The sequence below is a fragment of the Pseudorasbora parva genome, chromosome 25 (genome assembly GCF_024679245.1).
Source record: "Pseudorasbora parva isolate DD20220531a chromosome 25, ASM2467924v1, whole genome shotgun sequence".
Classification (NCBI taxonomy): domain Eukaryota; kingdom Metazoa; phylum Chordata; class Actinopteri; order Cypriniformes; family Gobionidae; genus Pseudorasbora; species Pseudorasbora parva.
In genome coordinates this window covers 31,262,872-31,276,579 of record NC_090196.1, presented here as the reverse complement: position 1 = coordinate 31,276,579, position 13,708 = coordinate 31,262,872, and the positions used below count along the sequence as shown (strand labels likewise).

Below are 13,708 nucleotides of genomic sequence, written 5' to 3'. Positions count from 1 at the left end.
GTATAGACTTCTTTCAATAAGGTATATGTATATTCAATCAAATCAAGGCTAATCTACAACAAAGTACATGCGTCACGTCACGCGTGGGAGAGCCGATGGCAAATTCACCACAGACAAAAGCTTGTCTCAAGGGCGAGAACACTGGGAGAAATGTTAAAAATGCTTCGCAGGCTTGGACACGTTTCATTGATGTGTTTTTCTGTCCAGAGTTTGAGCGCAGTGAGACGAGATTGTGATTATGAGCATGTAAACACAGACCATTTGTGACCAAATCTGCACATTTTCCAAACCAGTTTCCCCATGACTCCATTTCATCTTCTCCTCTGACAGCATTCTGCCTTCACCGTCTCGGCTTTCCGAAGGAAAACTCTGCAGGATTGACAATCAGAGTATAAGTACGCTTACACAGACAAAACAACTGTGTGAAGTGGAGGTTCTTGGGACACACCTTTTGTAGCAGGCGAGGAAGAGCACAATCAAAGCCACGCCCCCTAGGACTGACATCACTGACGCAACAATGGAGGAGGCAGAAAGGGGCGGAGCTGCAGGTTCTACATATGCGACGAAAAACAGGTAATTTATGAGATTAATATGCCATAGGTTGAGAAGACTGCTGGTTATGGGCGTGGCAGCAGCTCACCTGTGCAAGTGTGACCTCCAGGTGTGTTGAGGCACTGAAGGTGTGGAGGGCAGACAGCCGGATGAGCGGAACATTCATCGATATCTGAAATAACCAATAAAACACTGTTTTAATAATCATTCCATTTCAAATTTTTATTAATTAAATTTAATATTTAATATTAATCATTTCAAATGTTGTCATTAATATTCACCATCTAATCTAATGTTATGAATGTTAAACTTAATTTAATTAGTCAATTATTAGGAAATAAAAAGCGAACTATTATTTATATATATATATATATATATATGTGTATATATATATATATATATATATATATATATATATATATATATATATATATATATATATATATATTATAGGAAATAGTAAATGGGAATTTCAACAATGATTAAAAAGAAGTAAATTAAAAGAAAATCTACAAACCTTATTGTAACATGACATATATTGTAAGATAATGTCAGGAAACTCAGTTATGGTTTTAAATAAGACCAGAAGTAATATGTACATATTTATCTTCTTATGTCATGTAAGTTACTGCAATTTTTTTGAACTTTATACATTTATGAGTGTAAATATGACAGGAGTTTTAATACATCTTAATGGAATAAAGAAACAAAAAGAAGAAACACTGTGTTTACGTTAATAATAATGTTTAATTGTTTGTCATTAATATTTACCATATAATGTAATCTAATATTATCTAAATTAAATTAATAATTAATATTAATGGATAATTCAATTATCCAAAACAAATGTGCGGATCATTCATCAATATATGAAATGACCAATGAAAATGTTTTTTTATATATTTTTATTTAAATATTTAATATTTAATAATGCTTTATTTGTTTATGTATTTAATATGAATTGTTTTTTAATATTTTATTAGATATTGCATTTAATATAATATTATTTTACATTTAAAAAATTTATTAAAATATTGATTAATAATGCTTTATTTGTTTATTTATTTAATATGAATTGTTTTTTTAAATATATTTTATCAGGTATTTAATTTAATATTTAATCTAATGTTATTTTACATTTAATATTTGATGTATTGTTTAATATTTAATTTTGTTCTGTTTAATATTTTATCCTTAATATTTACATTTTAATTTCATATAATTTTATTTATCATTTAAAAATGAATTTAATTTGTCCAAAACACATGAGCAGAGACCTTGGCAGGTGGGCGGTTGTGGGCTCCACTTGTGAGTTTTGGGGTCACATGTGACGTGTGCGGCCCCCTGAAGCAGGTATCCAGAAGGACACTGATACATCACGGTAGAGTCACACAGCACAGAGAAACCCAGATGTAACCGCGGGACCGCACCACACACCGGGTCTGAAAAGGGGACAGAAATAAAGGCCGACCATAAATAAAACACATCAAATAAAAGGATTTTTGGATTACTATTATTCTCATGGTCGCTAATACCTGCGTCCGGTTCTCTCCACACTGAGAGGTTCATGTGGGCGATGTGTGTGCAGGGCAGCAGGTCGTCAGGGCGGAGTGAGTGTGCGAAGGGGTCAAAGGGCACTAGACGGATGCGTGTGTTGTCACAGATGATGCGGGACAGAGATGTATTGCGGAGAGCGTCTCTCTGAGCAGAGCTGAACACGCCTTCATTCTGCCACCAGAACCTTAAAGGGTTAGTTCACCCAAAAATGAAATTGATGTCATTAACTCCTCTCCCTAATGTCGTTCCACACCCGTAAGACCTCCGTTCATCTTCACACACAGTTAAAGATATTTTATATTTTGTCCGAGAGCGTATGCAAGTGTATGCACACTATACTGTCCATGTCCAGAAAGGGAATAAAAACATCATCAAAGTAGTCCATATGAGACATCAGTGGGTTAATTAGAGTCTCTTGAAGCAGAGAAAATACATTTGGGTCTAAAAATAACAAAAACTACGACTTTATTCAGAATTGTCTTCTCTTCCGTGTTTGTTTTCAAACCTCAAACAAAGATTTAAACGGTTATGAATCAGCAATTGATTCATGATTCGCATGGCGTGTCAAACTGCTGAAATCACGTGACATTGGTGATCCGATGATTCATAACCGTTCAAATCTTTGTTTGAAGTTTGAAAACAAACACGGAAGAGAAGACAATGCTGAATAAAGTCGTAGTTTTTCAATACCTTTCAGGTCCCTCTGGAAAGGGACAGTATACTGTGCATACACTTTCATTGAAGGAACAGAAAATCTCTCGGACCAAATATAAAATATCTTAAACTGTGTGTGAAGATGAACGGAGGTCTTAAGGCTGTGGAACGACATTAGGGGGAGGAGTTAATGACATACATTTCATTTTTGGGTGAACTAACCCTTTAACCCGGATTACCATTTAATGATGTACTTTATATCACGCCAGACTGAGATCACTCAACGTTTACATAAACAAGACTACCTGTCACCGTCTCGAAGTGCTCTGAACTGTTTGGCGATCAGGCAGGCCAGCAGCGGCCCCACGCGTCCCCCGGGCAGAGCGGGCTCTGAGATGGCGCCGACCCAAACGTCTATGTTCTTAGCTGTTCCATAGAGATGCAGCAGCTTCCTGGCCAGAACTCCATTACCCAGAATCCCTGCTAAATCAGATTCATTTGATGGGGCAGAGAGGCCGCAGAGTTCTCGCCATGCACTGTAACCTGCGGAGAGAATGAAATAACTGCAAGTCTAGCTCAGCATCCTCAGATTTACCAGATTTACTTCACCTGAAGACAGTGAGGCAGCTCACTATGGTTAAAGTGTTTGTTCACCCAAAAATCAAATGTATGTCATTAACGACTCTCCCTAATGTCGTTCCTCACCCGTAAGACCTCCGTTCATCTTCACACACAGTTTAAGATATTTTATATTTAGTCCGAAAGCATATGCACGCGATCCGAATCGTGAATCAATTCGCTGATTCATAACCGTTTAAATCTTTATTTGAGGATTGAAAACAAACACGACAAAGAAGACAATGCTGAATTAAAGGTGTAGTTTTTGTTATTTTTGGACCCAAATGTATTTTCTCTGCTTCAAGAGACTCTAATTAACCCATTGATGTCTCATATGGACTACTTTGATGATGTTTTTAGTCCCTTTCTGGACATGGACAGTATAGTGTGCATACACATACGCATTAATGACATAATTTTCATTTTTGGGTGAACTAACCCTTTAACTAATGACAGGCTGCTGAATGGCACCTTGTAAGCCATGATCTCGTCCCCGCTGCAGGTTTAACGCCGCTAGGTCGAGCGGCAGCCCTCCCTGAGCCTGGAAAAGCCTCTCGGTCAGTTCCTCCACCATCATCTGATCTGCTGTCTGCAGTTTTGCTGGGGACAAGAGCAAACCACGCAGCACAGGATCGATGCCTCCTGCACACACAGAAATGTTCATTATCCATCATAACCTGATGTGCATGTTGAGTAAATTAGCATGCAATCATGAACATTAAAGATACAAGCTCTGGTCAGTTTTGAGATTTTTGGCCTATTTTTCTTCCATAACAATGCCGTCTTTCAGACTAGTGGAAAGAAAGCATCTAAAACACACATTTAAAGGTGCAGTAAGTGATTTCTGAAAAACACTGTTGAAAGCGGATGGGACCGAGCAGCACAACACACTGTGACCAAACTAAACAGCAGTAGGGGGCGTGTCCACTCGTGATGGGGAGGAGAGAGAGTGAGCCAATCAGCAATAGTGTCTACTCATAGACACTATTGTGTCTAAGTGTCTACTCATAATGGGGGAGGAGAGTGAGCCAATCAGCAATAGGGGGCGTGTCTACTCATAATGGGGGAGAGTGAGCCAATCAGCAATAGGGGGCGTGTCTACTCATAATGGGGGAGGAGAGTTAGCCAATCAGCAGTATGGGGCGTGTCTACTCATGATGGGGGAGGAGAGTGAGCCAATCAGATGTATGTGGCATGTCCACTCATAATGGGGAGGAGAGAGAGATTTGAAGAAAGACTGTAGAGAGAGAGATGGCTGAGAGACATTACAAAAAACGAAAGATCAGAGGAATATCACTGGGTATGATCAGGCAAGAGCTGTAAGATACTTTAAAAAGCTTTAAATCGCTGGAGAGACCTCAGAGGGAAGGCCTGTAAACACATGCAGAGGTTACGTTTTTTCTGCTCCATTCGTGAGTTACATTGCTTTTGCTGTTTCACAGAACCAAGATATGCTGTTGTTGTAATGTTATCTATAGTAACAGGACAGTTTTGTCTGGAGTTGCTGGCGAATAACTCATTTGTTGTTGTACACAAACAGTGTACCTCAGAAATAGTTTACTGCAAATGTAAGTGTTTGTTTTATTATTTTCTTTATATATAGTCTTTATATTTAATTTACAATACTTATCTGTAAAGGCTGTGAGTTTTTTCTCCAGCTCCAGAGTTTTGCATTTTTGAAACAAGCATTTTGAACCTGGCTTAATACAATGTTCGGATTTCTGTTCTTCAAGCATGTTAGTGCATATTTAATTAATGCATCAGTTGCATATAACATAACATGTAAAAGAACTTGTAATAAAAAAACAATTGTCTTAATGTACTGTGATTACATTAGGAAATATAGTGATATCTGTTAGTTATGTGTGTGGGGGCATGTTTTTGTGACATATGAGGACACAAATGTGTATAATGACATGGGTATGACACAGGTATTACAAGGAGAGGGTGAAATTTGAGGACATTGGCCCTGCCCTCACTTTTCAAAATGCTTATAAATCATAAAGGATGAGTTTTTTTAGAAAGTAAAAATGCAGAATGTTTCCTGTGATATGTAGGTTTAGGGGCAGGGGCAGTGTAAGGGGATAGAAAATGCGGTTTGTACAGTATAAAAACCATTACGCCTATGGAATGTCCCCATATGTCACAAAAAAACGTGTGTGTGTGTGTGTGTAACGAACCCTCTTGCACCATCCTCCAGGATGCAAATAAAGAGTGGTGTAACGGCAAAGCCGGGTGTTCAGGGCTCAACCGGTAATCAGGTCCGAGGCGGTTCACAACCGGGTGCACGGTTACGTGTGCAAACCGAAAGGCAGCGGTGGAGAAAATGTTGGAGATGCTAGGGTCAGCGGCAGGGTCGTAACCTTTGTACGAAGGCATGAGGACCAGGTTAGCACTATGGCCCAGGACACGGGGCAAGTAGTGATCCCATGTCAAGATCTTCCAAACAAGATTTAGCAAGTCAGACGCAAGCATAAATAAAATAACCTTTTTTTTACAGTCATTTTACATAAGGACCTCTTCTCACCTGGTGGACGGCGCCCAGTATTTTCCTGGCCTCCTGGTACAATGTGTCTGGGCTCCAGTGAGGATTGAGCTCGTGAAGCTCCTCAGCCAATCGATTGTGTTCTCTCAGAAAGAGCGTGTGCAGAGCGATCATACCCAAGTGTTCATTGGCCCGAGAGTCACCTGAGAAACGGCAAAAAACAGCACATCAACTGGCCAGTTTAAATCAGAAAGCACTAGGGTGAAGACCAAGCTAGGAATGACAGAAATCTTGACTTATTTTCTGTTTCTGTATTAAATGTTTTAGCTGTAATACCCTTAAAGTCAGCATTAAATAAAAACTGAGCAATTAAAATTAAAAAATAAAACCATAAAATATAAAATTATATATATATATATTCAATAGAGCATAAATCAAAGTAAACAAAAATCTGCACACAGCTATTGCGGCTCCTAAAAATGTTTTTAAACAGGACAACGTTACGACCCAAAGGGCGCCTGACGAAGACCCTTTGGGTCGAAACGCTGTCCTTTTTAAATTCATTTTAGGGAGCAGGAATAGCAGTGTGCAGATTTTTGTTTACTTTTATTTATTTAATATTAATGCCAACAACCTGCTTGGAAACAGAACGATCTATTCCCTATGGATATGTTGAGCCTTTCCGCCGTCTCTGGTAGCGGGATGGGGTTGATCCGCTCTCGTGGGCCGCAAGGATCCAGGTGAGGTTGTGTGCGGGGCAGGTAGGGCATGAAGCCGAGCCCTTGGTCTGAGTGGAACTGATTGACGGCGAGCAGGCCAAGAGTGGATGAGAGGTTCCTCAGGACGCCAGCGAGCGCATCCGAGCTCCCGTAAACCATGCTGGCATCCACGAATGCAGTGATGGCATTCAGCTGCTCCCGGTGACCGCGTGGAACCGTACAGCTGGGAGCAGAGCGGAAAAACGGCATGCAGGTCTGAGTACCCGTGCGAGGGTCGGAGAGGGGGATCTAAACGTGAAGAAAAAGAGATTGATGTTCAGAGCGTGTGCAGTCTAGCATGTGTTCAGGGTGTACACTGTCAGAAAAAGAGCTGTCACTGGGGCGGTATCCTAAGGTACAAAACCGAAAAGGTACAACTATGTAACTTTAAGGTACTAATTCACACTCTTAAAGTACTGATATGTACCTTTTAAGGTACTAATATGTACCATTTAGGAGGGAGTAAGATACAAAGATGTACCTTTTTACTTTTGTACCTTAGGGTACCGCCCCAGTGACAGCACTGTACCTTTTTTTCTGAGCGTGTACATACACACCTGTATTGGAAAACATGGCGTGTCCCTGCTGCAGGTGCGTGTGCAGTCGGCTCCGGTCTTAAAGGCCGCAGTGCTGGGACTCTGAGGGGTCAAAGTCAGGTCATGATCGATCCACTGACCCCACTCCACCAGCAGATGAGACAGAGACATGTCCAGAGAGATGTTCTCATTATGAGTGTACAAAACCTCCTGCGACACACTGCGGACCTGCAAAAAGAGAGCAACTGGAAACCTTCTGCTCAATTAGAGCCCTGCACGGGCCTCAAATCTAGGCCCTAGCCCGGCCCTGGCCCGAGACGCTGAGGCCCTAGCCCGGCCCGTGTCCGACAGCTTATCAGAAATCTCGGCCCGAGTCCGACTGGAGCCGTTTTTTTTTTTTTTTTTTTTTGTTTTTTTTTTAATTGTTGCAGCCATTAAAATAGTTCTGTTTTGTTTTTAATGTCAAAGTAGTTATATTTCGTTTAGTTTCTTTATTAAGGTAATTTAGAAAAATGTTTAGAGCATTTTTTTGTTTGTTAAATTAAAGTTTTAATTTTTTTAAGTGACGACCAAAAGCGGCCAGCGGCCGACAGTGAGTTAATCGCATATTTAATCGATTTAGTCTCTCAAATCAACTCTTGACTTGTCTTGCCTATATTAAAATCCATAAAACACTTCAAGCATCACATTAACAATTAGTTAATTTCGCCAACTATTACCACCAGTAGCCTAAAAGGCATTTTTGACGAGCTGAGGCAGGCTGATTCTGCTCGCGGCTCTCGCAAACGGAGCTAATCTAAAAACAAATAATAATAAAAAAAGAACATGCAGGTTGTCTTATAGCCTACCTTACACCTACGCAAAATGAATATAAATCCCATCTTCAATTCCCAGGGTATATGCTCATTTAACGGAGTTTACAGCAACGGAAGCAAAAGATTCAAGATGCATTTTATTCAGCAGCTTATTTCAAATTCAAAGACCACATAAGAGAGCGCGACCTAAGCGCACTGGTAAGATCATTTAGTCTCATTCATTTTTATTGAAGATGATTGTGTTTTTGACCATCTTAGACTTATTTTAAGTTTCATTTACAGCCATTTGCGTTGGCTTGCATTAGTCATTTGCGGCGATGCATTTTGCAGCACCATCATATCTATCTGACTACAACATATATATAGCCCATAATACATTGACACAATGACATTTTCATGTTTGAAAGTCTGTAGGTTAACATAAATGCAGATAGGCCTAATTGTAATAATAAAAAACAACATAATTATCGATTTTGAAATATTACACCAGTCAATACAGAACGAAATATTCTGTAGCCTTTTGCCGTCAATATGGATATGGTATGGGCCGGCTACTGCCGACGTTGTCTTTGCTGTATCAATAGGCAATATATTTATATTTAACATGAAGTATAGGGCTCCCCTGTACATTAATAGCAGCAGACGCCCCGCGGATGACACGCAACAGAAACGCCACGCTCACACCACGCTTGCAGTGTGTCTCCGGCCTTAACTCTAGCAGCTGCGCTGAAGAAACGCGCGCTGCTGCTGCTGGCGCGGACTCTGAACATGCTCTGAACACTGTGCGAGCCATCTTGACAGTCGCGTTAGCTATTATGGTCTCGTGTTGTTTCCACCAGCGTAGAATTCATTGTTCCTTTTAATTGATAAAATAAATATAAAACGAAGGAGAAGCCTAAAAAAAGGCCCGAAGCCCGGCCCGCGTTTTAGGCATGGCGTGAAAATTGGCCCGAAGCCCGGCCCTAGGGGCGTAAAAAAGTCGGGGCCCGTCGGGCTCGGGCATCAATGCAGGGCTTTATGCTCAATACCATTATTGGCTCTTTTGGTCCTATTTTCATCTTTAGTCTCGCAAAACCTTGTGAAAATAAAGGTTCTATATTGGCATCTATGGTTCCAATAAGAAGAACATTTAAAATTAAAAGTTCTTTAGAATAAAAAAAAAAAAGTTTTTTTCACTGGTTCTTTACCGAACAAAAAAATATTTTAAGGCATCACTGTGAAAAAGAAAACTATAACTATTGAAAAAAATCACTTTGTTAAATCACATTATTTTATGTAAATATCAAATGGAAAATCTCAAACTTAAAAAAAAAAAAAGTTGCAGTTAATTTAAAACTAAAAACAAAAACTACAAAAGCACATGAAAATCTAAAAAATAAAAGCTAATTCAAAACATAAAAAATGTATAAATAATACAAAAATATGCAATGAGTCACACAGATAGTCCTGACTCAAAAATAACAACACTGGTAGAGCCAATATTGATTTTGTTTGGTACAGAAAATGCACACTTAAACTCTTTAACTTATTTATTTTCATTGAATGTGTTAATTGCAAATTAACAAGATTTTGCATATTGAATTAAAATTTATTTAAATCAATAGCACACTAGATTAGTTTAATTATTTTAATTAAATTATAATACAGTTTATCATTAAAGTAAATTATATGATTTGAATAATTTTAGTTTTATATTTTAATGATTTAAATAATAGTAGTAATAATAAATATTATAGGCTATTTGTAATGGTTTTTTCCACCATTTCCTATTGTTTGTAGAATATATTGTAAAATGCAGTTTCTTAATGAATGCAAACACTTAAGCAATATAAACCCACCAAATGTTTTTGTCAGGCTATTAAAAGAAAAAAAAAAAATGTGATTACAGACTAATAAGTAATTAAGACTTAATTTAAAATAAAATGTATTTTATTTCTCCGAACTTGCATGAGTTTTCTTACAGGTGGTAGTGTGTAGTTATGGTAGGTGTGCTGTGGGTTCCAGCCCCTCGGGGCCCCTCGAGGGTCCTCGTACTCCGGCGAGAGCCAGCGGGCGTAAGGGGTGTTTGCTGCCCCCCATAGAGGGTTTTCTCTGCAAAGTCAAAAAGTTTTTCTGATCTTAAAGAAACCGAATGACCGAATATCAAAACGAATATTTTGATATTGTGTCCATTAGACATCCCATACGACCTTCGTGTGTGTGTGTGTGTGTGTGTGGGTGTACATGTTTTTCTAGCCTGGTGGGGACTTCAACCTGAATGCACAGACTTATGGGGACTCATGTCACTGTGGGGACCTAAATTGAGGTCCCCATGGGTAAAAGCTTATAAATCATACAGTATGAGTTTTTTTGAAAATGTAAAAATGCAGACAGTTTCCTGTGATGGGTAGGTTTAGGGGTAGGGGTAGGGGCAGGGTGTGTATGTGTGTGTGTGATGGGCAGGTTTAGGGGCAGGGGCAGTGTAGGGGATAGAATATATGGTTTGTACAGTATAAAAACCATTACGTCTATGGTGAGTCCCCAGAAAGATAGTGCACCAGATGTGTGTGTGTGTCTGTGTGTGTGATGGGTAGGTTTAGGGGCAGGGGCAGTGTAGGGGGATAGAAAATATGGTTTGTACAGTATAAAAACCATTACGTCTATGGTGAGTCCCCAGAAAGATAGTGCACCAGACGTGTGTATGTGTGTGTGTGTGTGTGTGTGTGTGTAAATACGAAAATATCTAGTGTCAAAGTGTTTGAATATTATATTAAAATGTATATATAATGAAATATATTTTTATTTCTATATAATGTTGTAATATTACATAAATATTACAATGTTAAAAAAATTACATACAAATATTAATACATAATTTTCTTATGCCATAAGAAAACTGTAATTTTGTTATGGTTGCAGTTCAGCAGATGTTTTGGGAAGTGATGCGTCTGCGGAGAGAGATGAGTGTGGCCAAACTGTGTGTGTACCTGTTGTTGCAGTGTCCTGTGATGGTACGGTAGCGTTTGGACAGACAGTCAGATTTACACACTGGTCTCTGCGTCTCTGTGGAGCAGCCTGTAACCTGCAGTATGGTCTCCATGTCTTCTGCACTCAATAGCTCTAAGATGCACACAGCACATGTTGAGATGACTTTTATGAGCCGTCAATGATCATACGTTTAATGTCTCATGTGACACAAATGCGTGCGTACCGGTGAGGTCGGGTTTGTCCATGGAGTGTGTGTACACCATCTCTCGTATCAGCTCTACCGTGTTGTCCAGAAACTCAGCGGATCTGATGTGGGTTCTGGTTTTCGGGCCAGTTTGTTTGAACAAGGCCAACAGGTCACTGGGTCGGACAGCACCATCTCCGTCTGATACAGACGCCTTCACTCTGACACAAATGAGAGAATAGAAATACTTTATGACGTTCTTACTGTACGATAACTATCAATTTGTGTGTGTGTGTGTGTGTGTTATGCTTCCATAAACTTCAATCATATGAGCTATGACAGAGCAGTAATGTAGTTTTTAAGTCTCACCTCTCATTGGTGTGAGCGTATGCAGCATCTGTCAGCTCTCTGGCTCTGCGTAAAGCTTCCTGAATGAAACTGGATCCCAAATACACTGGAAAAACACCACAATACATTTCACGGCAAAACCTGCCATTCATCTCCTGCTATTTGAGTTAAACAACTACAATAATGGAATTAATAGGTCTTATTGTGAACTTTATATGTGCCTGCCAGTCTTGTGTATGCAGTTGGTAAACACGAAGAAAGCATTATACTACAAACTTTAATTTTACCCAGAAAAATACCAACTAGATATATTAAGTAATAATTCAGTACCTGATGCATTCTGGGAAGGAAAATGAGATGTGGATGGCAGCGGCAGACACAATATCACAAATACAGAGATTATCATGCATGAGAAAGATTCCTGAAATAAGAAAAATATGAACATACAAATCAACAAAATTGTTTTAAAATAAAATATTATATATACTCACACACACAAGCTATAATTATTATACATGGAAAAAAACTATTAAAAAATATACTTTTTTGTACAGTTGTTGATTGTTTTTTCTATGTGTAATAATTATAGTATATAATAGATTCATATTTTGTATAATTGTTGCATATTTTTATAATAATTCGTTTTTATATAATTAATATATTTTATATAATTACACAAACATGCAACTATTATACAAAGTAATATAAATATTAAAATAATAATGAATAAAAAACTATACAAAACATATTGTTTTTTCATGTATAATAATTCTGTTTTAATTATGTAACATTATTTTGTATAATAGTTGTGTAATGTTTGTGCAATAATTAAATATATTAATTATTTAAATCTATAATTTTTACACAAATATGTAACAATTATACAAAATAATATATTAAAATAATAATGAATCAAAAAACTACACAAAACAATTGAACAATTATAATACATGCAAAAAACTAGTTTTATATTTTTGTATAGTTGTTGATTGTTTTTTCATGTGTAGTAATTACAGTATATAATAAAATAATATTATTGTGTACAATTGTTGCATATCTGTGTAATTATAGTTTTTATATAATTATATATTACATATAATTATTAAACAAACATGCAAAAATTAAACAAAAATAATATAAATATGAAAATAATTATTAAACAAAACTATACCAAAGACACACACACGCACAACAATTGTACAAAATAATAGTAATATAAATATTAAAATAATATATTAGTGTACTTCTTAGTTGTACTTACCAAGCATGTCGTATCCATCTGTACGGTCTTATATTCTCACTTTCTGTCTTGTAAAATATATAACATTTTGTTCTTGCTTCAAATCTAAACTATGTGCGTGCTTGTGCACAGAACAGTTTTAGTAATCTACAAAAATACAGTAAATAAATAACAACGAATGCAGAACAATTTGTTATAAATATGCAAAATAATCGTTAAAAAACCCAGAGTATGTATACATCACCATCTGTGCAGTTTAATGATGTGTGGAGGTACAAAGCAGTGTAAAGGTGTGCATCAGAAGGTCTGTGTCGGCCGTGTGTGAGGGACTGGCTTTTATACGCTGGCTTCGGTCTACAGGTATGTGCAGAATTCTGTTATCTGTGTGACTGGTGACAACAATTCAACATCAAACAATCCCCAACACACACGGAGCGAATGTCCTGCCCTGATCCAAACCCATCATCCTCTATCTAATAGGATAATCGACCCAATCACTCCTCATGCAAGTCATATAGAGCCACAGCGCACGGTTTCGCCCTCTGAACTAAACGTGCGCAGGCTTTGCTTAAGGTGTGTTTCAAGGGTGTAATATTCAGGAGATATGGCTCAGGTCCCTTTGTTTTGACCAGTTTTCTGTCTAGCAGGTGAAAATAATGCATTTGATCACTTGGTAAAGTCAAGGCACAGCCCACCTCAACAACACATGATTTGAGGAATCATTCATGTCCGGAGCTCAAACGTTGCGGGATGTTTAACACTTTTGGTAATGGGATTGTTGTGGCTGAAATTTCCTGTAATTCCCCTTCTTTCTGCCCACCTGCGGATGACACTTCGGCTGGCACGGGTATGATCAGATAGAAGACACACCTGGAAAAGAGGTCAGTGGAGCAACAGAGAAAAACAGACAGTTCTCAAAGTCTGATAAGACAAATTGGAAAGTGAGGAGAAAAGAGTTTGGGACTTTAAAAGGCTGTTGTTCTCATCGAACACG

General features: G+C 38.1%; 1 protein-coding gene across 1 annotated transcript; it reads right to left on the bottom strand.

Moving 5' to 3' along the window:
- Positions 1–4: 4 nt before the first annotated feature.
- On the bottom strand, positions 5–11,890 carry epx (eosinophil peroxidase). Its single transcript, XM_067436164.1, has 16 exons — positions 11,805–11,890; positions 11,496–11,580; positions 11,166–11,347; positions 10,942–11,074; positions 9,937–10,066; positions 7,182–7,388; positions 6,501–6,873; positions 5,909–6,069; positions 5,562–5,820; positions 3,853–4,023; positions 3,069–3,306; positions 2,088–2,293; positions 1,830–1,994; positions 641–724; positions 449–551; positions 5–369 (listed from the first exon to the last, which is right to left on the bottom strand). The coding sequence occupies exons 1-16, from the start codon at positions 11,878–11,880 to the stop codon at positions 312–314; spliced, it is 2,631 nt and encodes an 876-aa protein (XP_067292265.1). The 5' UTR covers positions 11,881–11,890; the 3' UTR covers positions 5–311.
- Between the last annotated feature and the right edge of the window lie 1,818 nt (positions 11,891–13,708).

Bases quoted from the DNA above. Each gene is read 5' to 3' on its own strand.
- epx (XM_067436164.1), bottom strand. From the start codon at position 11,880: ATGATAATCTCTGTATTTGTGATATTGTGTCTGCCGCTGCCATCCACA. The intron at 2,294-3,068 runs GTAGTCTTGTTT...TAACCCTTTAAG, and splicing joins GCACTTCGAGACGGTGACAG to GTTCTGGTGGCAGAATGAAG. The intron at 370-448 runs GTGTGTCCCAAG...TCAATCCTGCAG, and splicing joins TTCCTCGCCTGCTACAAAAG to AGTTTTCCTTCGGAAAGCCG.